The sequence below is a fragment of the Larus michahellis genome, chromosome 17 (genome assembly GCF_964199755.1).
Source record: "Larus michahellis chromosome 17, bLarMic1.1, whole genome shotgun sequence".
NCBI lineage: Eukaryota > Metazoa > Chordata > Aves > Charadriiformes > Laridae > Larus > Larus michahellis.
In genome coordinates, this window is record NC_133912.1 from 7,899,117 (window position 1) to 7,925,597 (window position 26,481).

Genomic DNA, 26,481 nt, shown 5'->3' on the forward strand with positions numbered 1-26,481 from the left:
GGGACCCCCGCGCTCCCAGGCAGGAGGCAGGAGGCACGGGCAAAGTGCAGACACTTTAATGCGAGTCCCTTCCCAGCAGACCCGCGCACGAAGGGCACATGGCAGCCTCGGTGGGGAGCAGCGACGGGGGGGCACGCAGCGGCCGACACCCCCCCGGGATGCTGAAGGAGAGGCGAGTGGGGCCTCTCCTGGCATTGCCGCCGTTGCCACCGCGCGCGCCCCCACCTCCCACCCATACGACTCAGGCACTAAGAGAGACCCGTGCCCGCCTGCTCGGGGGGCCGCGGGGCTGCTGGCACGGCGCTCGCCCCGGCCCCCCCGCACCACAGGCACGCGGAGCAGCAGCAGCACATTTTCCAGTGTCACTTGCCACCGAGGACGGTTGCCCCAGCGGCCCCCCAACCCCGCTTTCGTCTACAAGGAGGGACCTGGCCGACGGGGAGGAGGTGCACCGGGACCCCCGGGCTGCTTGGGGAGGGGGGACGGAGCGGCTGGCGGGACCCGCAGCACGGGCGTCCCTCCCCAGGGACAGGCACCGCCCCGGGGGGTCCGGGCGTTTGGCACAGCCCCAGGGCAGCGGGCGGCTGTGGGGTCCCTAGAAGACGTAGATCTTGTCCCGCTGGACGCAGTCCAGGTCATCGTCCAGCGTCAGCAGCACCTGCGGAGGGAAGGCAGCGGGGACCCGGTGAGCCGGGGGGGGCCGGGCAGCGGGCAGCCGCGACAGCGGCAGCCAGCACCTACCAGGAAGGAGCCGAACATGGCGATGGAGGAGAGGAAGTGCCAGATGTCGTGGTCGTCGAAGAAGTCGAGCAGGATGCAGTCACGGTTGTGCTCCCGCGACTCGGCCGGCGTTTTCTGGCAGGGACAGGGCCAGCCATCACCGCGCCGGCCCGCGGCCACCCCGCCTGCCCCAGTGAGCCACGCCGCGCCGCCCCCCCCTCACCTGCCAGGTGCTGAGCCCCTGGAAGAAGAAGAAGAGGGCGAAGCCCCAGACCACCGAGGTGCCGACGATGCAGAGCAAGGGGATGAGCTTGATGCGCTCGCCGCTGCGGAGCTGCGGGAGAGGCCAGGGTCGATGTGCGGGCAGGAGCTGGCAGGGGTGCCCATCCCTGCCCCCCCCGCCGGGCACGCAGCCCCCCTTGGTTCGCACCTTCATGATGATGTAGAAGGCAAAGTAGAGGAGGAGGTTGCAGATGCCGATGGCCAGCAGGTAGGAAGCGAAGTCATTGGGGCGGACAATGAGGCCGTAGGCAGCGCTGGGGAGGCAGGGACCGGCTGTGGGGTCAGCGCAGCCCGGGGGGTCCCCCCACCCGCCGTGCCCATGCACCCCGCTATCCCCCACACACGCCGGGAGACAGAGTGTGGGGACACCGGCGCTGCCGCAGCGACGGGGGGGACCTGCCGTGCTCGGCTCACAGCTGTCATGAGCTGGCAGTCCTCAGCCCCGCTGAGGTCCAGGGGGACTGCAGCCAGGGGGGGTCGGCCGCGGGAGGGTGGTGGGGGGGCAGCGGGGAGGGGGAGCGCTGGGCCGGGGGGAGCGGCGTGGGGTCTGCCTGCCCCCAGCTCCGCACTTACAGCGACCAGTTGATGATGTTTCCCATGACCAGGAGCACCATCCGATCCTGCGAAGGGTGAGGGGGGGGCTGTGAGGGGCGGGCGGGGGCAGCGCTGCCCGGCGGGGTCTCGGCAGAGCCGGGGACCCCCGGTGCCGCGAGCCACGGTGCCAGCACTCACCACGTACATGGGCCCGCTGCACTGCCGGATGCAGTCCGTGTACAGCACGTGCAGGATCCTGCGCAGGATGCCCGAGTCTGCGGGGAGAGGAGAGGCGGTGCCGGGGGGCGTTCCGCCACGCTGCCCCCCGCCCGCCCTGCTCACGGCGGTGCCCCCCCCGGCTCACCCAGCTTCCAGCGGCCCATGTAGTAGAGCTGGGTGCTCAGCAGCAGGGTGGCCACGATGTGGATGACGGAGAAGATGATCCAGAAGGCTGTGTTCCCCTTGCCGAAGACCTGGGGGGCAAGCAGGGTGGTAGGCAGGGGGGGCGACCGGCCGTGTCCCCCCCTCCACCGGCACCCGCCGTGCTCACCACGCCGACGACGGAGAAGAAGATGACGAGGGCCAGGCAGGCGTAGGCGCTGTAGGCGCTGGCGTTGATGTCCGGGTGGCGTTTCTGGTAGAGCTTCAGCATGCAGAGCCCCGCGATCATGTACATGAAGGAGGTGTCTGCGGGGACGGGGAGCGGTCAGCGGGGACGGGGGGGCCCCGGGGCGGGCAGTGGGGGGCCAGAGGGGCACTCACCGAACTGGAAGTTGGTGTAGTTGGGGCAGACGTGGTAGCAGGCGCTGAGCAGCCCCTCCATCATCAGCGCGGTGCCCATGGCGTAGAAGAGCCCGAAGTGCTTGGGGATGCCGCACTCCTAGGGGGTGGAGGGGAGTTGGGGTGCTGGGTGGCCCAAACACCCCCCAGGGCACGTAGCCCAGCGGCCACCCGTCCCTTAGTCCCCTACCAGGGCGTTGGCGTCGTTGCGCATGAGGGCCCGGTTGTAGTTGATCTCCCGCTGCAGGATGATGAGCAGGAAGAGCAAGCCCAGCAGGACGTAGCCCAGGTTGCTGAGGATGTTGTTGAAGGCGCTGCAAGGGGACAGTCCGGACGTGGGTGCTGTGGACCCCTCTCCCTCCCCGTGGCCCCGCCGCAGCCCTGCCCTGCTTGTGGGGGACCCCCAGCCGCCCTCCGCCCACCCTGAACCCACCTGAGGTTCCCCAGTGGGTGGGCGCACAGAAAGTTGTAGTAGCAGATGTCCTGGTTGCCCGTGACGTTCACAACCTGCGCAGGGGGACACCATGAGAGCAGGAGACGGTGGGACACGGGGACATGGGGGGACACACGGGGCGCAGGCATGTCCCCATCACAGCTGGGGGGCACGGTTGGGGACGGCAGCCCCCAGCACGCCCAGGAGCCCCATGTGCCGCCACCGTGGCCCCACTTACCGTCTGGTAGGTGATGACGAGCTGGACGACGGGGAGGGCGTAGAAGACAGCGATGGTGGCGATGTTCCTGGGAGAGGCAGGGGGGCGTCAGGGGGTCCCCACCGCTCACCCTGGGTGGGGACACTGATCTGTGCCCCCCATCCCCGCTGCCCCCCACTCACCAGAAGTAGATCTGGTACTTCTTCCGCAGCACCCGCTTGTCCTTGCGGGCCAGGTCGGCCACGCAGAGGTATTGCTGGAAGGAGAGGCAGGTGGAAGGGCTCGCCCTGGCCGGCGGGGAGCAGCCGGCGAGGGCGGGGGGGGCACGGGGCGGGACGCACCTTGGTGCGGATGACATTCTTGTCGTAGTCAATGTCGGCCAGCGTGTCGTAGTCATCCTCCTCGATGGAGCTGAGAGAGTCCAGGCGCGGCCGGCCGGCCACGTTCTCCAGCGACCGCTCCCCTGCGGGTGAGCCGGGGCGGTCAGCAGAGCCTGTGGCCGAGCCCCCCCTCAGCGCCCACCCCGCGGGACCCCAATCACCCCCAATTAACCGCTTGGCTGCCTCCCTGCCAACTGGCACCGGGGATGGGCTCCAGCTCCATGCGGACCCCTGCACTGACCCTGCCCCGGGGACACGCACAGGCGAGCATCGCCCCGAGCCCCTGCCCCCAGGGTCCTGCTGGGCTGGGGACGGCAGGGGGACCAGGAGGACCATGTCCTCCCCCTGCCCTGCAGCCCCTCGAGCGCTGCCTGGGCTCCGAGGGAGGGAGGAGGGAGCAGAGATGCTCAGCGCCCCGGGAGCAAGCCTGGGGCAGGGCAGATTTTGGCTTGATTGGCCCGTCCCTGCCCGGTACCAGCCTCTACCCATGGCAATGCTCAGCGGCCTCATCGGGGCGGAGGGCGTGCGCCGCTTGAACTGCTCCTGCCCTTCAAAGGAAAGCGAGAGTTACTGGAGCAGGAGCGGGGCCGAGCCCCGGCGTGCTCCCCGGCACGTGTCCGTCCCGCCAGCGCCACTGGAGCCCCTGCTGCCGGCTTGCACGGAGGGGCTGGCATCCCGGGATCCTGGGAGACGGCGAGGGGCAGAGCCGGGATGCTCCCGGCGGCGCAGCATTGCCCCGGCACCCCAGCTCCGCTGGGCTGCAGCCGCGCCAGCTGCCCCGGGACTCACCCACGTAGCCATAGGAGACTTCTGCCGAGCCCATGCTGTCTGTGACGCCCTCGGCGCTGCTGGAGGAACCGTTGCCTGCAAGGACGGGCAGAAGGGGTGGGCACGGCCGCCCCAGAGCAGGCGGGGAGGGGAGGGGAGGCAAGGCGCGCGGCACTCACCGAAGGAGCCGTAACCGTAGCTGTCGTAGGGAGCACGGCCCAGGAAGGAGTCGGGGATGCTGCGGGCATGCCCTGCAAGACAGGAGGGTCCCCGTCGGCTGCTGGCAGCCTCCCGGGGCACGCAGGGCACCGCAGGGCCGTTTGGCACAGAGCAGCACCCCACGCCCCTGCGCTGGCACGGGAGCTCGCTCGCAGCCGAGGACAGAGCAGAGGCTGGCACCTACCCAGTAGAGATGCTGGGAGTCCCCGGAAAGCCGTGGAAAGAGAGAGACAGACTTGGTGAGACGCCCAAGCCCCAGCGCAGCCCTGCCAGCCCCAGAGCAGCGAAGCCCGAGCCCCGGGACATCCCGGTCCTCCTTTTGTCCCCAGGGAGACGGGGGACAAGTGAGGCCCAGGGGGACAATGGGGAACTCCTGCAGAACCGAGGGCTTTGCCACGGGCTCGAGAGGGCAAAATAACCGTGAACCCCCCAGGCAGCTCCGCTGCGCGCTGCTGCTGCCGGCTGCTGCCCCCAGCCCCTAACCTGTGTCCAGGCTGGGCGAGTCCATGGCTGCCAGGAGCCCCTTCCTCTTCTGCTGCCTGCCGAGGGAAGCGGCCGTGAGCAGGCTGTGGTGATGGCACAGCACCCACGGGCTCAGCACCCGGAGGGGACAGGGTGCCCGGGCACTCACCGGCAGCTCTCCCAGCAGGCAATGACCAGTGTGAGGACGTAGAAGGAGAGGAAGATGCCCAGGCAGAAAAGCACACTGCTGACATAGGCCTCCGCTGCGCAGAGCCGGGACAAGCCCTCAGGGCGAGCGGCAGCCCCGGGGACCTGCCGCGGGGTCCCCTGCAGAGCCCAGCACCCCCCGGCCCCGAACGGCCCCTCCTGGGCTTACAGGTTATGGCGGGCGACACCATCACCTCCAGCATCTTCTGCCGGTTGTGCTGATCCACGGGCTCATCTGGAAGAAGGCATGGGGGGCGGTCAGCCCGGCCGCCCGGCTCGGAGGGGACCTGGGAGTCCTTCCCCCTCCTCTGCTGGGTGGGGGGCTCAGCCCGCTGCGATGCCGCCCTCCTCCTCGTCCTCAGCCTCATCCCCCGGGCGTACCTGGGGAGGCATGTTTGGAGAGGGGGTAGTAGGGCAAAGCCCCCCCGCACGCCTCATCCTCCGTCTTCACCACCACCACCACGTAGAAGCTGTTGCTGGGGAAATCCTTCTTCTGCGTCGGCCGTCGCAGGGGGGTGAGAAGTGGGGGTCAGCGGAGCCCAGCCGGGGGTCTCCCACGCTGCCCCACGCAGCCGGGACTCCCTCGGGGGGCTGAGCCCCACAGCACAGCCCCGTGCCCACCTGCACCGTGATGGCCGCCTTCTTCGTCATGGTCTGGTACATCCCGATGAAGGCCACGTTGTTGTCCAAGTCGTAGACGGGGCACTGCGGGGGCAGAGGGGGCGTCAGCCCCCACCGGGCATCCCGGGTCACCCGGATGGAGGTCCCACCGCCCAGACCTACCAGGATGTCCTGGATGGAGATGACGGAGCAGGGGAAGGCCATGGCCGAGGTCACCTTCACGATCACCGAGTCCACTCCCTCGGGGAACTCATACTTGAAATACTGGGGGGATAAAAAGGGCCTGTCACTGCCACGGTGGCCACGCTCCCCTCCCTGGGCACAGACCCTCGCCCATGCCACGCCAGCTCCTCCTCACCTGCGGCTGAGCAGCCGTGGCGTTGAAGCCGAACCGTTCGTTCGTCCTGCAAAGAGCACGGGAAAGATGACGGCTGGCGAGGGGAGCGGGCAGGCAGGGGGGGGGGACGGGGGCACGGGGCTCCCCTCACCGCAGCACGAAGTTCTCCACCCGGGTGACCCGCAGCTGGTAGGAGGCATTGAGGGACAGCGTGGAGACGTCCACGTAGAAGTGCTGGGTCTCCACCTCCGCCTTGGTCTGGGGCTGGCAGAGCGTGCGGCTCACCTCCTGGTACGCGTATTTCCGCTGATACCTGGGTGGGCAGAGCTGCGCTGTGCCCACCGCCCCCAGCCGGCCCGCCGGGACCCCTGCCCGCACGCTGGCCCTCGCGGCTCGGCCGGGCACGGGGGGCAAAACCCACCCCGCCAGTACTCACAGTCCCCGGAGGATGAGCGGCACCTGGAAGGAGACCACCGCCTCCTTCTGCCTCACCACGAAGAGGACGGGCAAGTCCTTGTGGTCGGAGAGGACGTTCACCGACACGCGCACCCCCTCCGTCTGCGGGGAGAGCGGGAAGGCGAGGCGTCGGCCAGGGAGCACCGGCCGCTGCGGGCTCGGCCCCGGTGGCTGGACTTTGCTCGGCTCTCGTGGCAGAGGATGCCTCCCCGCCGTGGGGACCGCGGGCTGCCGCCGTCCCCCCCGCCACACCCCAAAGCTCCGGGGGACCCCGGGGAAGGGTCACCCGCTCTGGCCGCCCCGCCGGCTCACCCAGTTCCTCCGGACGCTGTGGTTGAAGGCGTAGATGTTGAGCAGGTCGGCGTCCACCCAGTCGGCGTAGGTGGTGTCGAAGCTGGCCTCCTTCTCCACCACCTTCCGGCGCCCGTGGGGCTGGGGCAGGGCGAGCGGCAGGGCCACCAGCGCCCAGGCCAGCAGCGCCCGGGCCAGCGCGGCCGCCCCGGCGCTCGCCATCCCGCCAGCATCCCCGGCCGCGCCCGCCGCCACGCTCCGCTCCGGCCAAGGTCCGCCGGGGCGGGTCGGGTCGGGACGGGACGGGACGGGACGGTCCGGGACGGTCAGCCGGGGCGCGTCCGGGCGCCCTGCCCCATGGCGAGCCCCGCTGCCGAGCCCGGTGGCGATCGGGGCGGGCGCTGCGGGGAGAACCCGGGCGGCGGTGCCGGTGTCCGCGGGCGGTACCCGGTTCTGCTGCCGGTGCCCGGGGCTGGAGCCCGGCGGTGCTGCCGCTGCCGCTGCCGGTGCCCGATGCCGATGCCCGGTGCCGGTGCCGATGCCCGTCCCGGTGCCCGATGCCCGTCCCGGTGCCCGATGCCGGTGCCCGGTTCCCGGTGCCGGTACTTTGTACCCCCCGGGTCCGCAGGCGGCTGTAAACACGGGCCGGCGGTGACGTCACGCGGCGTCACACGTGAAAGCAGCCGGGCGGGGAAGTGACGCGGCGGCGGCGGGCGGTGCCGGGGCGCGCGCGGCCCCTGCCCGGGGGGGACCGGCTCCCCCGGCTCCCCCGGCCCCCGTGGGACCCCAGAGGGGAAGCCCCCGCTCCTTATGGATCCTCTAGGGGAAGCCTGTGCCCCGTCGGGGAGCCCCTGCCCCATATAGGGCCCTATAGGGCAAGCCCCTGCTCCACAAGGAAGCCCCTGCCCGCTCTGGGACCCCCTAGGGCAAGCCCCTGCTCCATAGGGAAGTCCCTGACCCATATGGACCCCATAGAGGACGCGCGGGCTCCGTAGGGCAGCCCCTGTCCCATATAGGACCCCACAGGGGAGCCGCTGTCCCGTATAGGACCCCATAGGGGAAGCTCCCCCCCTATAGGGGAGCCCCTGCTCCATAGGGTAGCTCCTGCCCCCTCTGGGACCCCCTGGGGGAAGCCGCTGCTCCATAGGGGAGCCCCTGCCTCATATGGGCCCCATAGGAGAAGCCTCTCCTCCATAGGGAGGGAGCCCCTGCCCCATATGGGACTCCACAGGGGAAGCTCCATCCCATAGGGGAGCCACTGTCCCATATAGGACCCCACAGGGGAAGCCCCTGCTCCTTAGGGGAGCCTCTGACCCATAAGGGACCCCATAGGGGAGCCCAAATCCCTTAGGGGATGTCCCTGCCCCATATGGGACACCATAGCAAAGCCCCTGTCCCATATAGGACACCATAGGGGAAGTCCCTGCTCCGTAGGGGACCCCACAGGGGAAGCCCCTTCCCCATTAGGGAGCCCCCACCCCACAGGGGAACCCCGGCTCCATGGGGCAGTGTCCAGGGACAGCTGCCCGCAGGTCACGCAGGTGCTGCCCGAGCCCCTCTGATGGGACAAGGGCCTGTCCCACCCGCCGAGCCCCCAGCCTGGGGAGGGGGCGGGGAGCGAGCGAGGCCTCCCCAGCCCCAGCGCCATGTCCGCCCCTGTGGCCGGCAGCGTTGAGAGGTGTTTATGGTGGCCTTGTTCATGGGGTTGTCACACACCAAGATGTGGCAGCCACCTGCTGCCCCCGCCAGCAACCCAAGCTGGCCGCGGCACCGACGGGAGGGTGCCACCCCCCTGCTCCCAGTAGCAGGCTCGGAGGGCTCGCTGCGGCCGCCCCATCCGGCTGGATGAGCTGCTGCGGTAATCATGGGGTGTGCGATGCAGGAGCCGCGACCAGCCCTGGCTCGCCGCCGGATGCCATCCTCCCTCTGCGGCGCAGGGCTCGGGGACTCCTCCCTGGCCAGGGCCCCCCGCCCTGCTCTGGCCAGAGGCACCTCTCCGGACACCCGCCCAAGCCACTGGTCCAGCCTGTCACCAATGCCCACCAATGCCCGTGGGGACATGGAGAAATTCACTGCCAGGTGAGGTACAGCACATCAAGGCACCTTTTCCCTTCCCACGCTCCCCTCCGGATTTCTGCCCAGGGGCTCCTGCAGCCTCCCTTCCCTCTTGCAGTGCACTTCGTCTCTAGAGACTGAAGGAATTAAAAGTAATTTGAAGTTTTTTCCGTGGCTGCGGTCATTGGGGAAGCAGGAGCGAAGCTGTGCAGCATTTTAGTGCACATCCCTCAAACACCCCCCGTCCTGGCTGCCGAGGAGCTTCCTGCTGACATTCCTCTCTCTGAGGGTTTTGTGCCATTAGATCATGTTTTCTGTGTCTGCAATTGGGGGTTTTGGTTTTAAATCCCCCGCCAAAACGGCTCAGCCCCGTGTAATCTCGTAGAAAGCCATTTTCTAGCCTGCAACTGGCATCCAAGACCTCTGCGGGCGGTTTCCCTCTGTTCCCTGCGGGACAAATGTAAGGAGACAAGAGCGCTGCTGCTATTGTGCACTTTATTTCTATAGGTCCTCTCACCGAGGATCCCAAAGCACTTTTCAGAGTCTGCACATTGTTTCCAGGTTACGGGTGGTGACGCTGACAGCAGATGGAACGACTTGCTCGGGGACAGACGGACGCCCATGCAGGAGCTAGAAGCAGAACTCCGACCGACTCCTAAGCTGCTGTTGGAACTCGAGTTACCGCCTCCGCTGGGATGACTGTAAGTTGTGTTGCGTGGTGATGCGCTTTCCCTGTTCACTTTAGGGCTATTAAAGACGAACCAAATACAAGCTGGTGTCCCGTCGAGGGCCAAAATACCAGTTACCTTTACCTGCGGAACCTTGCTTACAGGGCTGGGGACAGGATCTGAGCTCTGCCCGGTGAAAGGAGAGGAAAAACAAACAAAAAGCCCCCCAGCAGAGCGGGGAGAAGAACAGAGATTAAGCGAGGAGTGAGGGTCCACTCTGAAGCCCCTTGGCAGGGAAGGCTGGCGGGAGGCTGGTTCGGCAGCTCGGTGTGGGGCAGCAGCTCCCCGGCCCCGCAGGAACGGAACAGAACGAGTCACCAACACAGAGAGGGAAGGAGAGACGCGGGCGCCTGGGCGCACACACACACACACACTGCAACACGGTGGGGTGAAACATTGACATTTATATCGAAATATGCATTAACAGAGTGAGTTCTACCAGCCGATGCATTTTTACCAAAGCAGAATCACAATTTTTGGCCCCGGGAAGGCTCAGGGCGGTGAGCGGGCAGTGCCTGCAGGCAGGGCAGCGCAGGGGGAGGCGGATGGCACGGGCTTTCCTCCTGGCAGGTCCCCTCCTGCGGCCATCCTCCCGTCCCCCCGGCCAGTTACAAGAGACTCCTTCTGTCCTTTCACATCTTTTGTTTTTCTCTCTGCCGCGATACATACGAAACTGGCAGTGCTCACGCAGGCGAGACAGCAGGCTCCGGCACAGAGCTGACAAATGCAGCCGGGTTCTTTAGGGAGGGGGGAAGCCCCCCAAGGCCGGTTCTTTCCCAGCCAGCCCTTAACAGTGACACGGCTCCCGCTGGCCGGGCAGGGGGAGCCCGGCCCCAACCCCAAGGGACGTCGGTCACCCAGAGCTGGAGCCAAAGCTTTTCTACACGTCTTGTGACGAGGCGCTCGGTTTTTAGTACTAGGTCAGGGAGAACCCCTCCTTGCCCTCCCACAGAACCTCGCAGCTGTGAGCGGGACAGTTTCTCACTAGGCAGCGACAAGCAGAGCTGAAGCCTGAGCGGAGAGGAAGCCTCGTGTTCTTTACGCGGTGCCGGCAGCACCTGAGATGGTTACGGGAGCAGAGGAGGAGGGCGGTGAGCACTGAACCAAGCAGAGAGCGTGGCACCTCGGCACGCCAAGCCTAAGCAGAGCCGCCCCCGGTCACGCTGCCGAGGCTCCGGGGCCTGCCAAACCTCTCGGTCCACTCGGCACCCTGCCAAGAGGGGCTGACTCACAGCCCAGCACAGCCCCGGCAGCACGGGTGCCGAGCTGAGGAGTCAGGGCTTTTTACTGGAGAGTACATTCCTGGTTAGCATCGCTTCAGCCAAAAGCAGCAACAGCGGCGAGGGAAGCAGAGACGCAGAGGTGAAACTACCACACTGCCTTTTCACACAAGCCTAGAAACCCGAAAAGCTCACCGGGAGCAGAACGTGTCTTATCCTGCCTCCCTAAAGGGGTGCACAGGGGGTGGGATAGGTCCTTCCCCTAGGAATCCTCCACTGCAGCCTATTTTTCATCTTTCATTTTCCACTCTCCCTTGCCCCAGCTTCTCCAGCAAGCATCTTATCGGAAGCGCAATCCCTTAAAGCCCATCCTGCAAGGCAGCGGAGCTCCAGAGCGCAGAGGCCGAGCGAGCCTCGGGGAGCAGCGCGTCCCTAGTCTGGTTTGTGGGGGTAGGACCCTAATCCCTCCTCTACCGCGGCACTCCGAAACTTCCTACTTCTGACCCTGGCAAGTGGAACGCTTCATCTTTCCTTCATCTGTGTGTAGATCACATATACTGGAAACAAAACACACACTATGCATGCAATCCAGGCAGAAATCCTGCTATGATCAAATCTACAGGAAGAGGGGAATGTAGTGGGGACATTAAAGTATTCCTTAATGCTAGGTTATAGACTGCATTAAACACCAGCACCCTTTATTATAAAAAAGGGCAGACAGACTATATACAGTACCTATGTACTTCATTGCAGCAGGGCACAGCAAGCAACCTGGACACCAAAACACCCCTCACTCGGGACACGGTACGAAGGGCCCGCTGAAAAGCTATCCGTTCCTCTCCGGTTTACCTGCCGAGCCGAGCCCGGTGACCGCACATCCCGCTCACCGGGGTAGGAGCGCAGAGACCTGCGGCGGCGGCTCTCGGCCAGCGACCGTAGCGCAAACCGCGACGAGGTCTGCACAGCACCGCCGAGCTCCGACTCCGGCAGGTAAGCCAAGGAGGAACAGACTTTGTTTAAAATGGTTTGATTTGCAAGTAGAGTTATCTAGTCATCTAGGGCTCTGCCTTTCGGGTCCAAACCGGTTTCTTTCTGAAAAAGAGAACCTTTCACTTTTTAAACGAAAGGCTGTTTTCATATGATCATAGTAGACTACAACCAGACCTCGTAACAAAAAAACCAACCCAAACCAAAATCCCACCTAGTGGCAGCCCCTGTAGGAGGGCACCTGCCCCTCCGGCTCCCTTGGCTAGAGGCGAGGAGCAGTGTCCAGGGCAGGAAAAGCTACGCCTTGACTTCGCTTTTTACTGCAACAGGCTGTAGTTGCTCGAATAAAATGTTTATACAAGTAAAACAGAAGCAATAAAGAAATATACACCTTGGAATCTGTAAAGCTTCGGACTGATTTAGGCCTTCCAGACAGGGGCTATTCATATGGGCTTCCTTTAGAAAAAAAGGATGTAACAGTCTTACTTAAAAAAACCGAAAAGAACAACAAACAGCACTGCAAAGAGCCCTGCGGCACAGGCATCTCGGAGGAATGAAATGTCAGCTCTAGAGTAGCGAGGAAGCGACTGCCTTGCGCGGTGTTTACTGGATAATTAAAATCCTCAACTGAGCAACTGTTAAAAGCCAGCGACACCACACACAGACAGGAGCAGAGAACAGGACAGCCAGCAGCACCTGAACGAGACTGCCCCCAGGGAAAGCTACGGGGGAGGAAGGTGTCCCGGCTAGTGGGCATGGTGAAATAAGCACAAGAACAAGCACCTGGGAGTGTTACACCAGTTCGGTTAACTGTTTCTTTACGTTTCTGAATTCCAGTTTCATGCTGCTTCAGAAAGGAGGAGTGAGAAAGCAACACGTGTCACTTAAACCCCCCCAGGAAAAAGAAAAACGAGCCACAAAAAACAACCCCAAAAAAACTTTAAAAGGTGGGACCGAGTTTGGAAAAATGCATCTGTTCTGGCTTTTGCAAGTGGAATGTGATTCTTGTTCACAGGCTAATACACAGAGCACAATCCCTACAGCCAGGAGCGGTGAGCCAGGAGCTGTGCGCGGGCCGTCAGAGACAGGCTACGAGGGTTCTAGGACAACCACAGAGCAACAAGACATGAGAGGGGCACAGAGTGACAGTCCTGTTCTCGGTTTAAATGAGGAATGGTTTAAAAGTAAAACTCTTCTTCAGCTAATCTCCTCCTGCAATAAAACCAACCAAGCCGGCCCTCATATGTACAAGACCAGTTAAACATTAGCCTTCCCCCTCAAAACACTAGGTACGAACATCCGGTAACATTCTACAATGGAAAGTGCTTTAAGAAAGAAGGATTCTGTAGTGCCAGTGACAGAACTGATCTGATGGGCTGGATGATGCTGTTAACGCCGACATCGGCTACTCAGGCCAGGGCAGCTCGTTTCTCCTCGGGGGTCTCCTCCAGCAGCTGCATGATCAGTTCATGGAGGGGTTTGCAGATCTTTGCGTAGCCCCCTCCTGTCAGGTGCAGGAAATCAAACATGTCGTGGTACGAAATGGTGCCATCTGAGTGCACGAAGCCGACGTCCACGTCCAGCAGCTGAACGTTGGGCAGTTTGGGGAGCGAGGCTTTTAGCAGATGGTTCACCTTGGCATTCTTCTGCCGCAGCGGGTTTGGCTTCTCTCCACGAGGTAGCAGGCCCTGGCACGAGGAGGTAAAAAAGAGCTTCATACAAATTTGATGGCGTAACAGTGCCCGCTTTCCCTTCCAATTCAGGCTGCCTTTCAAGATTTAAGATGTCTGTGACAAGAGGAACTCATCCCTTGAATCAGACTTTGTCCATTCAGACCTAATTTGAAATGCAGCTACAAGCACAACTGGCACAGCACCTCCTTGCTGTTTTTTCTTTTCCCCCCATTAATGTATCAGTTGTGCTCTTCGGAAAAGCTTTCAGCAGTGTACTGAATGCCTTTGCCCAGCTTCTCGACAGGCGAGGCAGCGGCTACCCTGCCAAGACAAGGAAGCCAACCAGGACTTCCAGTCCCAGCTCTGATCCGGGCACCTTTTTTCCCCTCGCGGGACTTCTTTGACAACATTTCTAAGTGGGACAGCGATACCGCTGACGGGAGTGGTTACACCCATCTCTGGAGGGGCTGAAAGGACAACTTCTGCAAAGCCAAGCGAAGGAGGGGAGGCACGCAGAAAGCAGGAGATAAATCAAGCGACTGCCCTCCCCCGTAACGATCAGTGACTCCCTGCGTGGCAGAGGCACGGTACAGAGAACACGGGGCTACCTCCGAGCGGTTTGTTTTCACAGCGCTCCAAGAGACGTACCAGTACAATAACTTTGGCCTGTGGCTGCTGAGTGTTTATCAGGCGCACAATAGCCTCGATTCCACCTGCTACTTCTTCTGCTGTGTTTTCATGATTATTTGTTCCAACCCAAACAACAATGACCTACAAGGAGAAAGAAACGTTTGCAGCTTTTTCAGGACGAGTGCTGTGAGGCTTGCTGACCCTGAAAACCCCAAGTAAACATCACTTGCGACCAGCGCGCTACACAGAGTCAGGCTTAAAGCTAAACCCAGACTGCAAGAGCTCTCAGCTGTCAGTTACGACAGTTTCTGAATAGCATCTTACAAGCTTGTTTTGGCCCTCAGTTCAGATGAGGAACTGGTACTACCAAAGCTTTTCTGGTCAGCCTAAGAGATGCCTGAGCCCACCCCACTTCAGAGCCTCCTGGCCAGCGTACTTGCAGGAGCCGACGTTGGTCAAAAAGAAGGTATGTATATTTGTACAGTATAGCGTAATAGGCAGGGACAGCTGTACTGCTCTGCTGTTTACTTTACAGGACTGTAAACTGTTAAACAGCAGGCTGGAGTACAAGCGAGACTGCCTCCCGACCCGGGGTATGCACTGTCTACTGCTTTCAGTAAAGCTGCTGGCAAGGGGGCAGCAGCCGGCGGCGCAGGCTGGGAAGCTGATCTTCACCACACAGCCCGGACATCTTTGCTAACTCTTTATCGGATAGTTCATCATCCCTTTCTGCAGGCCGAGAATGCATCTCAGGCCTGAGAGACAGGCTGCAACTCCAAACAACACCCAGATGCAGTAAGTCACAGGCCTGATCAACATTTTTGCTAGGACTCGAAGGACGCCCCTATTTATTGATGACGCCTTCCAATTTGCATATTCAGCAGCGTAACCTCCTGGTTTAGCCAAAGACATTTCAATGCCTGATGCACACTCAACGCCAAGGCTTGCTCAAACAAAAAGTTCTGCTAACAGCTCGCTCAGTTCTGCGCCACTCAAGCACTGAAGTCTCCCCTAAGTCAGCACAGGGCTGCCTGGTTTGGTTTTATGCTTATACCTTCGGTTTAATGTTCTCCAGTTCACCGTTCTTCAGTCTCCATAGAACATGTCCTGTGGTGTCTCCACCAATCCCAAAATTCAATGCATGAAGTGGTGAGAAGAGCTCTCGCCATATCTGCAATCAGAAATCAATTTGCTGTTTCAGAGCAGCATCCTGATCATGAAAGATACTACACAGGCAAGTGATGTCTTCAAGGACACCGAGAGGAGCTGTGAGACTTCCTCCGAAAACTCACTTCCACAAAGGGCACTTAAACAGAGGACACAGAAAGAGCTGGAGTTGCTGATGTTCAAGCACTCCGTCCTGGTGCAAAGGAAGGGGAAGCGCTCCCGAGCAGCTACTTGACCAACTCGTCGGAGACACAGAGAGTGCTGGATCTGCTGCAGACCACCGTGTCCCTAGCCTCCCTAAGAACCTTCTGAAGAAGGTATCTATGACCTGAAGAAATCCTTTTCATCACCAGCTAACAGAACTGGAAAAAACGGAAGTGGCTCTTGCAGAACAAAGCTGCTCAGTTGTCACCACGGTGGAGTGGATACGAGAGAGAAACACTCTAATTCCTATAACCCCACCACCCTCCTTTCTTCAACAATACCTCATACTGCTGCAGCAACTGCACCATGGAGTCACCCACGAAGAGCACGTCGGGCTCCTTGTCTTTGCAGTCCAAGACAAATCTGTTGTGCTGTTAAAAGAAAGCAGCAAGGTAAGGTCCCACCGATGGATAGCTCCTCATCGGTATCTCTGCTGCAGGACAGAAAGGGACAGTTGCCCAACCAGTTTCCCCTGCTGCCCAAAGGTGCCATTCCCTCCAACGCCCTTCTCTGCGTTAACCCGTGTGCCGCTGGACACTCCTCCTGACTACACAGACCCCAGCAGCAATCTCGTCTCCGGTAAGAGCAGCATCTCCTCCGCTCTACGTGCTACACGTACGTAAACCCATGAGCCTGTCAGACACCCATTACATTCAACAACTACAGAACAGAGAAATTAACGGTTAGTCACTGCAGCGAGTACCCTCTGGCTATTTCTCCCTGTCTAGAAGGAAGCGCCGCAGCAAGGGATGGGCAGTCCAGGCACTCTGCCTCTGCTGTTTTCAGCTTTGTCACTGCCTCGCTAAGACACAGGCTGGGAAGTGCTGCTTTGCACTTTAACAAAGGGGTTGGCCATTTCTCCCAGCTCATGGGCCAACAGGAGTACTTTCTGAAATGGCTTCACGGGGCAGCTTTCAGGTCACGCAAGAACACTGCTTTTTGCCTTGCTTTGTCATGACAAGACAGAAACATACCGAGAACCTGTCAGCTTTGGGACAGCAGAGCTGTTATGACCTCAGGGTCAGAAATGTGGCCAGACAGGGAGATCTTTTGGGTGCAGATCTTACCTAGCAGCAGCCCCCCCTGTAGAGAGGATGCAGCCTCCTGCGACCACCGTCCCTCCCGGCCTCACCTGTGACATCCACCGGTCATCTCCCTGAATGTCTTCAGCGGCGTGTGGAACTGCGGCTGGGTTTGAGCCCCCCTGGCTCATTCTGTTCCTGCGGAAAGAACATTTCAGACGAGCTACTTTCAGCGGCTATCGCAGCGTGGTAGCACTGGGGAAAAAGGCTGGCTGGCCAGAAACCGCTGCACTTCCTGACATTCACAATGGACAATTCATGCCTATTCCTACGCGTGTTGACTTCTGGCTGACAACTAAATACATTTCATTCCACGCACGTCTGCCAGATCGACTCTGCAGACCGTCCTCCTGAAGCCATCTACTGACCAGACAATTAGGCACGCGAATACAACGTTATAAAAAGGAAAGAAAAGCTCGTTTCGGAGGATGCTCAGCAGAAGCACACCTCAGCTAGGCCAGGCTTTAATAACATAATAATAAACGCTAATAGTCTGAGGATTAGCCCCTATTAGTATCCAGATATCCAGCTTACAACCCCTGAGCTGCGCGGGCCGGGTGGATTATCTGGCCTCAGGGGACAGCGCACCACAGCGGGGCTGATCCCGGGGGATCGCGACCGGGAAGAGCCTCGGGCGGCAGGGTAACTCTCCCCGGCGCCGCAGCAAAGCCCAGCCCTCCCTTCCCGAGCCAGGCCGTGCGCCTGGGGCTGCAGAAAACCGCGGCCGCCACGACATCGGGGCGACGGGCTGCAACCGGAATCCGCCTTTTTTAGGAGGAAAGGTGACAGCCGCGCCCCCCCTCCGCCCCCGGGCGGAAATCACGGCGGGGTAGGCTTTATAAGGGCGGCTCCCCGCCGCCCCACCCGGGCGGAGAAGCCCCCACAGCCCTGCGCCAGCCCCGCCGCGGGGCGCGGCCCGCCCCGGGCCTCACCACTCCGCGGCCGGCGGAGGGGGGCGGCGGGGCGGGATGGCGCGGCGGCGGCCACTGCCCCGGCCGGGGGCCGGCCCCCGCCCGGCTCCGGCCCCGACCCCGCGGACTCACGGCGGCTGCGGCTCCCCCCGCGACTCCATGGCGGGCGCCTCCCTCCCCTCGGCCCGGGCTCCCACCGCGCCTGCGCCGAAGCCGCTTCCGCTTCCGCCGACCGGCCGCGCGCGGGCCACACCCCCGCCGCTTCCGGCCGCGCTGTCGGAAGTCCCGCCCGGCGCTCGGCCGCCCCGCTAACCCCTAGGGGGCGCCCTCCCGCGAGGCCCCCCGTCGTGACGCCATCCCCCGGCCGTGACGTCACTGTGCGGCCGGCGATGCGACCCCCCGTCCCCCGCCCACCTCGGTGGAGGGGGTGGCCGGAGTGACGCCAGCGAGCCGCCAGGGACGAGGCGTGACGCCACCGGTGACCGCTCCTCCCCTCCGCGTTGCCCTTTTCTGTCGGGTTTCGGCCCAAACCCGCCGCGTTCCGCGCCCTCCGCGCGGGGGCGCCCTCCCCGCCCCGCCCGGCCAATGGGGAGCGGCGGGCGGGCGGTGACGTGCGGGGCGCGTCACGGCGGCGCCGTGCGTCACGGGGCCCGCCCCGCCCTCCCCCCGGCGTTGCCATGGCAGCCGCCCGCCCGCCCCTCCCGCCGATGAGCTCACGCGGTGCCGCAGCCCCGAGGGGGGGGGCGGGCTGCTCCTCGCTACAAGATGGCGGCGGCTGCAGCGGCGGCGGCGGCGAGCGGCGCGGGGGGGCCCCCTCCGGCCCCGCGGCTGCCCCCGGCCCCGCCGCCCCCGCGGCCCCCCGGGCCCGCCCGCATCGGCTACTACGAGATCGAGCGGACCATCGGCAAGGGCAACTTCGCCGTCGTCAAGCTGGCCACCCACCTGGTGACCCGGGCCAAGGTGAGGGGGGCGGCCGGGCCTGGCGGCGGGGTTTAGCCCCGGCGGGGCCCGGGCGGAGGCGGAGCGGCCGGGGGGGCGGCGAGGCGGGGATGCCGCCCGGCGTGAAGGGCGCCGGGCCGGGGGAGGAACGGCGCTGCTGGGGCCTCCCGGGGCCGCCCGGCGGGGGCTCGCTGCGGGCTCCGGTCCGCAGGTGGCTGCAGGTCGGGCTTCGTTCCCGGGCCGGCCTCCGCCAGCCCCCGGAGATCCCGCAGGAAGGGGAACGTCGCCGCAGCCGTCGCGATTCTTGCCGTGCTCCGTCTTGCCGCACATGCCCGGCTGCTGGTGGCCATACCGAGGGCTGCTCCAGAAAGCGCGGTGGTGGAAAACGGGGCTGGGAGCGGGGCTGGGAGCACAGAGGCCTCGACGAAACCCTGCTCGCCCCCGCGACTGCCCTGCCCCGGGCTACCCCAGCAACGCCTCGGTAGCCCCGCAGGTGGAGGCCGCGGCGGCGGCGTTGGCTCCTGGGCTCCCCTTTGCTCTTGTCAATTGCCAGAGTTCGGTTGCGCTCAAAGGGGAGCACAAACCCGGCAGCAGAAATCCACAGTTGCTTTCATTTGTCCAAACTCTGGCTTTTTGCCCAGGTAACTAAGTAAAATTAATTTCAGGGGCCGTCTAAAAATCAGTTACTTCACACCTCCTGGACGGTTCTTTTCCGAATGGGGTTACCTTTGCCCGTCTTGTATGAACGGACGGCTCTTTCCGTGCCTTCAAGTGCTGCAATCTGACCTGCACTTGGGCTGCTGCTGTTGTTCTGTGTGGGGCTCGGCCGTTGCTTTTCCCCCCATAAAGCTGAATCTTGCTGATAGGAGCAGGGGCAATAAGCTCAGGTGCTTCGAACTCCTGTAGTTACCAGTTTTGTTCCTGTTTTCAGCCCCCCCTCCTTGAGTCAGGGCTTCTTTTGAGCGGTGCTGACTCTGGGGTTTGCAAGATACCGAAGCGGAGACCCTCTTTTGCATGGAAGTAGTTGGTTTTTTTTTTCCTGAAGGATGGCAAAACACAAACAAATTTTGTCTGGAAATCCCATTCAATGTTGACAGGGCCAAGGCTGGACATCACGTGGTGTTTGTGGATGATGGAAGAGGGTGCTAAGCTTGAAAAACTCACGCTTTGCTAAACCGCAGTTTACGCTTGTTGTGACGAAGGGTGGTTTGTTGCCTTTAGGAAGCTCTTTTGGTGCTGGTGGGATGGTGGATTTGGTAGTTGCCACCGAGCCTAGTGGCGTGTGGGAGGCACTGCAGTGGTGGGTTTTGGTGTGCTCGCAGGTTTCCCTGTGCTGCTGCGGGGAGGAGATTCAATCCCTCCCAACTCCCAGTGCTCTTGGAGCCTGGGGAAGTACCTGTGCTGGGGCAACTGCCGCCTGCTTGGCCGTGCCGCTGCCTGCAGGGCTGAGCTGGAAGAGCTGGGAGCTGAAACTTGACCTGGAAGCGTTCTTGACTCTGAGGTCAGGTTTCCTTCCAAATCCCAGCCCGTGAAGAGGAGTGCGAGCGACTGGATCGTTTTTGCCTGCCAACCCCAAGCACTGTTGTTTCAGTACTTTTCCTTCGCTGGTGGGGCCGTCGCTACTGACTCTGGGAGAGGAGTGGGGAAGGAGAGAGGAGCTGCTTGTGTCGAGCTCTGGGACTCATGAGGTTTGAGGGGAGGCATTGGTATAAAATGCCTTGGAAAGGGCCAATCTGTATGGGAAGGCTTCTTTCAGTGGCAGCGGGAATACAAAATAATGCTACCGAGAGCTTCTTTTTGTCACGGTAATACTTTTAATAGTTTGACCTAATGGAAATGACTTAGAAGACAGTAAAGCCTTGGCAAAATGGTCCCATTCAGGGATCTGAAAGAATTCTTTGATCGCGAGATGCAAACGTAGCCCAGTTGCTGAGCGTGCTGGCAGCCCCTTCCCGAGGTGATCTCTTCCAGTAGTAGTTGCGTAGAAGAATCGGGCAGCGTTCAAATATAGCCACCAAATCCCTGCACAAACTTGACCCCGTGTCAGAGAAAAGCTGGTTTGCTCGTCACGGCCCCTCCTTGGGAACTGCGCTCATAAGATGTCTCAAAAGGAATTCCAGCGCCAACATCTGCGTGAGCTTAAAAATATATCGTACCCTGTCTCTTTACACCTTTTCAAGAAGGTGAAATTAGTAGCTATGAAGATTTGTGTTCACGGCTGCTCCTGGATTTAAAGGTGGTCTGCTGATGAGGCATTCTGTTTTCCTTTCCTATGGACGTTTACCAGGTCAAGCGGACTTTGACATGACATCTGAAGATAACAGCTTGAGCGTTCCTGGCCTGCGTCCCCTTTTCCCTAAAAAAGAAAAGCAGAGAATATTTCGGTGCCTGTTCTTGGATTAAAGGACCGGGATTTTTCGAGCCGTTTTGAAACTGAGGACTGCGTTTATTTACAGAGAGGAGGAGAGCGTGTGCTGTGTGCGCCCGGCTCTAATGGTCTGGCACATACTGCTGACACAGAACATTGCAGTTTACATATAACTGAATTTCACAAGTTGAATGTGGGTCAGCAGTGTTGGGGACACTAACGAAAGGGAATGTTAATCATCCTAAAGGGCAGGAGGCCTGTATTCATAATTGTCTCTGCTGGAACTGATGAAATAGAAGGGAACAGTTGACAATTTATGTATTAACCAAGCCAGCAATTTACATTCAGTCCCTGGTTATGCAAAGTTGGAATCTTGTGCTCTGTAAGAGAGAGCTATTCTGATGGCTGGACAGGAACTGGAGCCGCTTCTCTGGCTGGGATTAATTGGGCACCTGCAGGATATCTTGCTGCATCTCTCCTTTTCTGTTTCCTGCCTTCTGTCCCCCTTTCCTTTGTCTCTTCTCATCTTTCACAAGAAACCCTTTCTTGTTTCTTTTCTAAAAATCTCCCGAGTGACCGACTGAATGAATTGTTTTCCACACAATTTCCATTTATAAATCATCCAAGGCACTTCATTAGAATTCCAGCTCTGTTTGGACACTGGGGTGTTTTTAATGCCACACTTTTTTCATAAGGGTTGATCGGTGTACGTTGACGGAGGGGACTTCGGGAGTGCACTGTGGAGCACGTACCTTACATTCCCGTGCCCTTTGGATGTTGTGTTTTGGTCGTTGGGAGCTGTTGGGGATGAGGAGGGAGGCGAGGGGCCGCTGTGGCTGCTGTGCAGTGCTGAAGGCTCTCTGCTGCTCTTACCCCTTCCCTTCCGCTAGCTACAGCGTGACTGGAGACCCAGCCAGACTGCGGAGCCTACCTGCCACGGTTCAACTGCCCCTCTGGTGTTACTGCGAGTAATATGTTACTGCAAACTCCCTATTCTGTGAGTTCAAACCGTTGCGCCGCATGTATTGAGCGTTTCAGTGGGAGATGAGTATTAATTTCTGCCTCTGTTTCTCTCTTGAAGTAGAGATAAGAATTCATAGTCCTGGAAGAACATGGCTATCTCCCAAGTCCAGTGATCTTCCTGCTGTGCTGTCTTAACTTCTTCCAGGCCGGTTGTCCACTTATTTTTGAGTTCCAAGCATTTTAAGTAATGGCCAAAGCTAGGAGCGAGCTTGCCTAGCTGTATGTAATGGCATCCTGTTTAAGGGGCTGCCTGGAGTTGTTTTATTGGATAGGCACCCAAAACCATGACGTGCTTGGCAGAACATAGCCCTTCTTCTAACATCGCAAGCAGGACTGCAGAAAGGCTAGAATTAAGCTGATGTTTTTTCTAGGTTTTTAAGGAGCTGAGCCTTTTCTGGAGAGCGGGAGATATCTCTGCTTTTACTTGGAGAGGATGTTCCCTTCCATGAGAACCAGCTTAGTTTCTGTGGTGTGTCTTTGGGCGAGTTGGAGGCATCAGCAGAACCAGGTTTGCACTGGAATTCTTGGAGGTGGGCACTGTGGCACTTAAAACCAGGAGAAAAATCCAGCTGGGAGACTTTGTGGATGATTAGGCTTTGCTGCTCTGGAAGGAATCAGGTGCATTTGGCATGCTTTGATTGCCGAAGGCGGGAGGCGCAAGGAGCCCTGACAACTTGTCTGGATTTCTCTCTCCACAAATGCAAAGCGCTCTCAGGCTAGTGGGTGGAAAAGTCTTGGTGGTTGCTCTGTCCTGCTTTTCCCTGCTTCTGATGTGCAGCAGCGAGGCACGTGGCTCCAGGATGACCGCAGATCCTCCCGTCAGAGCACTCAGATCCTCCGTCAGAGCACGTGATCATCTCCGAGTAGGCTGCGTGCCGGTGTGCCGTGATTCATCCTCGGCACGTCAAATGGAAGTTGTTCAATGCTGGTGCTGCACGTTTCGTAGTGAGCCATGCGAGGGCCTCGCGTGGTACCCTTATAAAAATAATTTTCCTTTTCGTTTTTGGGGTTAGCTGGTGCTTCACCTGTCCTGCTTCTTATTTCTCTTGGCTGTAAGAAAGGCTGATAGTTGTGGATTGCTAATTTCTCAGGCATCTATTATACTGCAGCTCACGTGGCCTTTGTTCTCATCATCTGTGTGCTGCAAAGGAGTTGTATTTTAGTTCTCATTTGGCAGGGAGATTTAGTAAAAGCCTAAAAGCTAGAAATGGACTTCGGCTAAACATAGTTGCCACAGTGGGGATAAAAGGGAATATTTCTTAAACCTCACAGAGGCATTAACTGTATCAACCGCAGGCCAAAGTAGTGACATTATATGTTTCAGTACAACATTTTTCTTGCTGTAGCAAATAACATATGATTACCAAGAGATTAATGCCAGAATACGATTAAAGTTGAGACCGGGCTGCTGCTTGATGAGTCTGACAGTGCTAGCACATGGAAACGGGGCTGGGAGAGCCAGCTGACGGTGGTGATGTTCCTACAGGGACAGGGAAAACGAGTGGGCTGAGGGCACCTGCCCTGTGTTGAGCCTTCTGGGGCAGGGGGAGTAGTCTAAAAGGGCCAAGGTAATTAGTACCTACTTCTCAGCTGAGTTGCTATTAGATTAATTGAGGGGTGAGGCAGGTGTATCTTTTGTAGCTCTTCAGCCTGCCTCCCTCCCACCTCCTGCCCGGTGTCCCTTCCTCCCAAATGTTTGCTGTGCCGGAGCTTTGGGGCTGCTGCAGCAGGAGACAAGGTGAAGCCGAGGGAGCAAAAAAATGCTGGTCAATGGGGCGGTGGTATCTTTGGGCAGGTACAGAAATGGCCCCTGCGAGGAAAAGTAGCTGCCACTGACAGCAGCAGGAAGAGGAATGACTGAGACACAAAAAGGGATCGGCGTCTCTTTTCTTGGTAGGTGTCTTGCAAAGGTTTTGTGAATGCCATGGACCCTAATTAGGGTTTCTAGAGCCTATATTCTCATACGTGTTTGAAGGAGGAATCGTGTTAGATGGAAATAAGGAAATAGCAGTGTGTTGCTGGGAGACTGGGCTCCTTAGGTATTAGATATTTTCACAGGGAAGCAGCGGCTGAACTCCTTTCTCCCCATGTACTCTCGCTGGGTCCTGTATCGGCCTTGTGCAATTGCTGTAGAAATCTGCTTGCCCCTTCTTGCTCTTGTCAAGGGGATTGCCTAATGTCTGTATGTTTGGTTTGGTGCTTTTTTTTTTTCCCCCCTTGAAAGCAAAGCTTTAGGAAGTTGCTCCAGTGTTGCCAGCAGAGTAGAAGTTACGGTTTGCAGTGGAAGTTCTCTCCGGCTGAAGAGATTCTCGTCTGAATTGTGACTTCCCCTTGTGAGCGTGACAGGCGCTGTCGTCTGTCGGTCCTGCTGTCGTCCGCACGATGCAAGCGAGATGCTGCCTTCAGCTGAACGTATGCGAGCAAGGGTTAAACTGACTTGAGTGCCTCCTTTTGTGGAGATTGCCCAGGTTTAAGTAGAGCAATTTGGAAATTCTCTAGTTAAGCTATTGTACTCATTATTTCAGACAGGGCCCTTCTGCTGATCCCAGTCCAGGGGTTTAATATGCTGCATTAACACTTAAATGAAGAAACCACTGAAGGCTGATTCATTATTAGTCATTATGTCTCTTTTTCTAGTAACACTGACCCCAAGTCTCTATAGTTGAGGCTAAACCTCACCCTCTCTGTTAAATGGCCATCAAAGGGGTTCCATAAAAAGGGAATTATGTGGCTTCAGCCAAGTTTCAAAGTAGTCGAATCATACTAACCCACACAAACAAACTCCCACACCCAGTGGAACTGACACGTTGTGCTCAAAAATAGCACAGCCTTCGCCTGCGTGTGCGGGGGGAGCCGAGCTTTGCTCCATTCTGCCCGTCGGCAGCGTTCAGAGGACGGGCAGGAGATCCTGGGGCAGCCCCAGCACCGGCCACCGAGCTGGATCTCGCTGGGAGCCCATCGGTTTTCCTGCGATGTTTGCTGGCATACCTTGCCGAACATTATCCTGAAGGGTTTAATTCTTATATGGCATGTGTCTTGATTACACTGAAATGTTGCTGTTGCTTCTCGTTATCCCGGCAGCCTCTGCATCCAGTGCTGGGGGCAGTTACTGGTCAGGTAGCTGCAGTTCGGCTATGGGGTTCTTGTACTATTGAACTGTAGAAAAGACCTGGTTCTTGCGTGGTCTGTTGATCTGTTCGGAGTGACTCCAGCGTCTTCCCGGTGAGGTGCAGACTTTACTCTGAGGAGGCAGGCTGAAGGCTGTAGTTCGTGGCCATGGTAGCTTTGATTACGGATATAACTTGGTTATCCTATGCAGGTGGTGGGAGTGCAGATACTCTTCCTGAAAGGGTTTTGGTCACTAAAGGTGTGAAATGAAATTGAAGGTGTAAGTAAAAGCGTTGGTTTCATTTGCCCTAGCTGGAGTGCGTAAAGGTGCTCACACTCGGTGTCGTGCAGAGCGGCTGTCGGGGGGGCAGTTTGTGAAGGCTGTGGGAGGTGAAGGCTTCACTGGGAAAACCTCCCCACGGGAGTCGTGGAGCTGGAGTTCCAGAGAAATCTGTTTGAAGGAGCTGATGGGCAGGTACCGCAGGAAAATAAAGTGGGGAAGCGGATGCATGTACCAGATGTTTTTCTGGCGCGGTGAGGGTGCAGCTGAAGTGGGATGTGTTTCACCTGCCTTTGGATATGAACGGCTGGGGTCGTCTGTGGGAGAAGGCGGCTTGTTTGGAGGGGGATTCAGCACACCCTGACACAGGCCAGCTGAGCCCCGCAGCGAAACTGCCCCTGTCTTTCTGGTGAGTGGAGTGGGAGCCTGGCGTGACCAGCTTCCACAGCACAGCAGCTGGGTCCTGCCGGCCGCACAGGGCCTGCTCACAGCAGCAATCTGTGCGCGTCGAGTTACTGTCTTGATTTGCAGATGGATGAAGGGACTGGCCTAAATTTTGGTGTTGTGTGCGTGAGTGTGTTATTGACAGTCCGATTTAATGTTTTCATTATAGTTCAGTATCTGCTCGGTGTTTGCTACTTTCGTGTATGGTTTGGCAACTGGAAGCTCTGCCTTCAACTTCTTAAAGTATCTGATGCAGTTACAGTACATTAATTATCGAGTTTTGAAGATTGTTTAGAAGAAAAGGAGTCTCTGTAGGGTATCAGTGTGCGACTGCGGGCCCGGAGCTGGAGGCTAGAGTGGTTTGACAGAGAGCCAGGCACAGGACGACTGTCAGAGCTCCATTAGGAGAACGCACGCCTTGGTGCTACTGGGAATAAAAGAGAATGTGGGGCTGCAGCAGCAGATTAAAGTATTTCAATTAAAGTCTGGATTTGGAGGCTGCGTACGTCTGCTGCCTTTCAGCAAACAGATGGATGTTTCGCATCTCCTTCCAATAACTTTTAAAATGTGATTATTCCTATTGGAAGTAGTTTTGAATGAGACGGACCCTGTGAAGCACTTTCAAGGCTGAGAAAGTGCATGTGGACTCCTGCAACAGGAAGGAAGACACATTTTTTTTTTAAGGTTTTTCCTTACCTAAGCAAGTCTCTCGGCTTGTGCTCGCTCTTTGGCTGACTTGGACTTTTGGCTGTACCGCTTCCTGGGCAGCCTCCTCCCATGCGTAGAATGTTGTGTGCATTCATACGTGTGTGACATGTGGGACATAACAGCGACGGGTGTGTGAAAGAACCATGGCCATCATGCTGTGGGCACAGCATGGGGTTTTTTTTAAGGCTCAGGTGTCTACTGTTGTTTTTACCGTTTTTCTGAGTTTTCACCTGTGTTCAGGCAGTTC

General features: G+C 59.2%; 3 protein-coding genes across 14 annotated transcripts in view; 1 reads left to right on the forward strand and 2 right to left on the reverse strand.

The window, feature by feature from the left end:
- Positions 1-40: 40 nt before the first annotated feature.
- SIDT2 (SID1 transmembrane family member 2) lies at positions 41-7,382 on the reverse strand. 8 transcript variants are annotated; one of them, XR_012584077.1, is made up of 28 exons: positions 6,729-7,078; positions 6,397-6,518; positions 6,112-6,273; positions 5,982-6,027; positions 5,786-5,887; positions 5,624-5,707; positions 5,384-5,495; positions 5,172-5,237; positions 4,965-5,058; positions 4,817-4,872; positions 4,518-4,706; positions 4,294-4,365; positions 4,136-4,210; positions 3,832-3,894; positions 3,308-3,429; positions 3,149-3,222; positions 2,988-3,054; positions 2,750-2,823; positions 2,507-2,630; positions 2,299-2,416; positions 2,087-2,223; positions 1,901-2,009; positions 1,742-1,811; positions 1,576-1,622; positions 1,151-1,256; positions 944-1,054; positions 742-855; positions 41-658 (listed from the first exon to the last, which is right to left on the reverse strand). XR_012584077.1 is itself a non-coding variant. In XM_074561185.1 (28 exons), exons 1-28 carry the CDS (start codon positions 6,927-6,929, stop codon positions 596-598), a joined length of 2,787 nt encoding a protein of 928 aa, XP_074417286.1. In that variant the 5' UTR covers positions 6,930-7,364; the 3' UTR covers positions 41-595. The 8 variants fall into 8 exon arrangements, 7 of the variants coding, with proteins under 7 accessions (XP_074417286.1, XP_074417287.1, XP_074417288.1 ...); XM_074561185.1 differs by having other exon boundaries at positions 1,735-1,811; positions 6,729-7,364; XM_074561186.1 differs by having other exon boundaries at positions 1,735-1,811; positions 4,518-4,529.
- A 2,492-nt stretch (positions 7,383-9,874) lies between these two features.
- PAFAH1B2 (platelet activating factor acetylhydrolase 1b catalytic subunit 2) lies at positions 9,875-17,959 on the reverse strand. Of its 2 annotated transcripts, none has more exons than XM_074561112.1 (6): positions 17,779-17,959; positions 16,504-16,591; positions 15,653-15,742; positions 15,055-15,171; positions 14,019-14,141; positions 9,875-13,385 (listed from the first exon to the last, which is right to left on the reverse strand). In XM_074561112.1, the coding sequence occupies exons 2-6, from the start codon at positions 16,582-16,584 to the stop codon at positions 13,107-13,109; spliced, it is 690 nt and encodes a 229-aa protein (XP_074417213.1). In that variant the 5' UTR covers positions 16,585-16,591; positions 17,779-17,959; the 3' UTR covers positions 9,875-13,106. The 2 variants fall into 2 exon arrangements, with proteins under 2 accessions (XP_074417213.1, XP_074417212.1); XM_074561111.1 differs by lacking the exon at positions 17,779-17,959 and adding an exon at positions 17,497-17,636.
- Positions 17,960-18,081: 122 nt separating this feature from the next.
- The window catches only part of SIK3 (SIK family kinase 3), an 88,611-nt gene continuing 80,211 nt past the window's right edge, over positions 18,082-26,481 (forward strand). For 2 of the 4 annotated variants that reach the window (XM_074561068.1, XM_074561069.1), the window contains exon 1: positions 18,082-18,324. In XM_074561068.1, the coding sequence (XP_074417169.1) occupies positions 18,130-18,324 (195 nt within the window). In that variant the 5' untranslated portion in view covers positions 18,082-18,129. The remainder of the gene's footprint in view (positions 18,325-26,481) is intronic. The other 2 variants (XM_074561070.1, XM_074561071.1) reach the window with 1 other exon arrangement.

Bases quoted from the DNA above. Each gene is read 5' to 3' on its own strand.
- SIDT2 (XM_074561185.1), bottom strand. From the start codon at position 6,929: ATGGCGAGCGCCGGGGCGGCCGCGCTGGCCCGGGCGCTGCTGGCCTGG. The intron at 5,708-5,785 runs GTAGGTCTGGGC...CTGCCCCCGCAG, and splicing joins TCTCCATCCAGGACATCCTG to TGCCCCGTCTACGACTTGGA. The intron at 4,707-4,816 runs GTTAGGGGCTGG...TCGGTTCTGCAG, and splicing joins CTCGCCCAGCCTGGACACAG to GAGTTCCCCATTGTCCCCCT.
- PAFAH1B2 (XM_074561111.1), bottom strand. From the start codon at position 17,525: ATGGAGTCGCGGGGGGAGCCGCAGCCGCC. The intron at 15,743-16,503 runs GTGAGGCCGGGA...TTCTTTTAACAG, and splicing joins ATGACCGGTGGATGTCACAG to CACAACAGATTTGTCTTGGA. The intron at 14,142-15,054 runs GTATAAGCATAA...TTCTCCTTGTAG, and splicing joins TGGAGAACATTAAACCGAAG to GTCATTGTTGTTTGGGTTGG.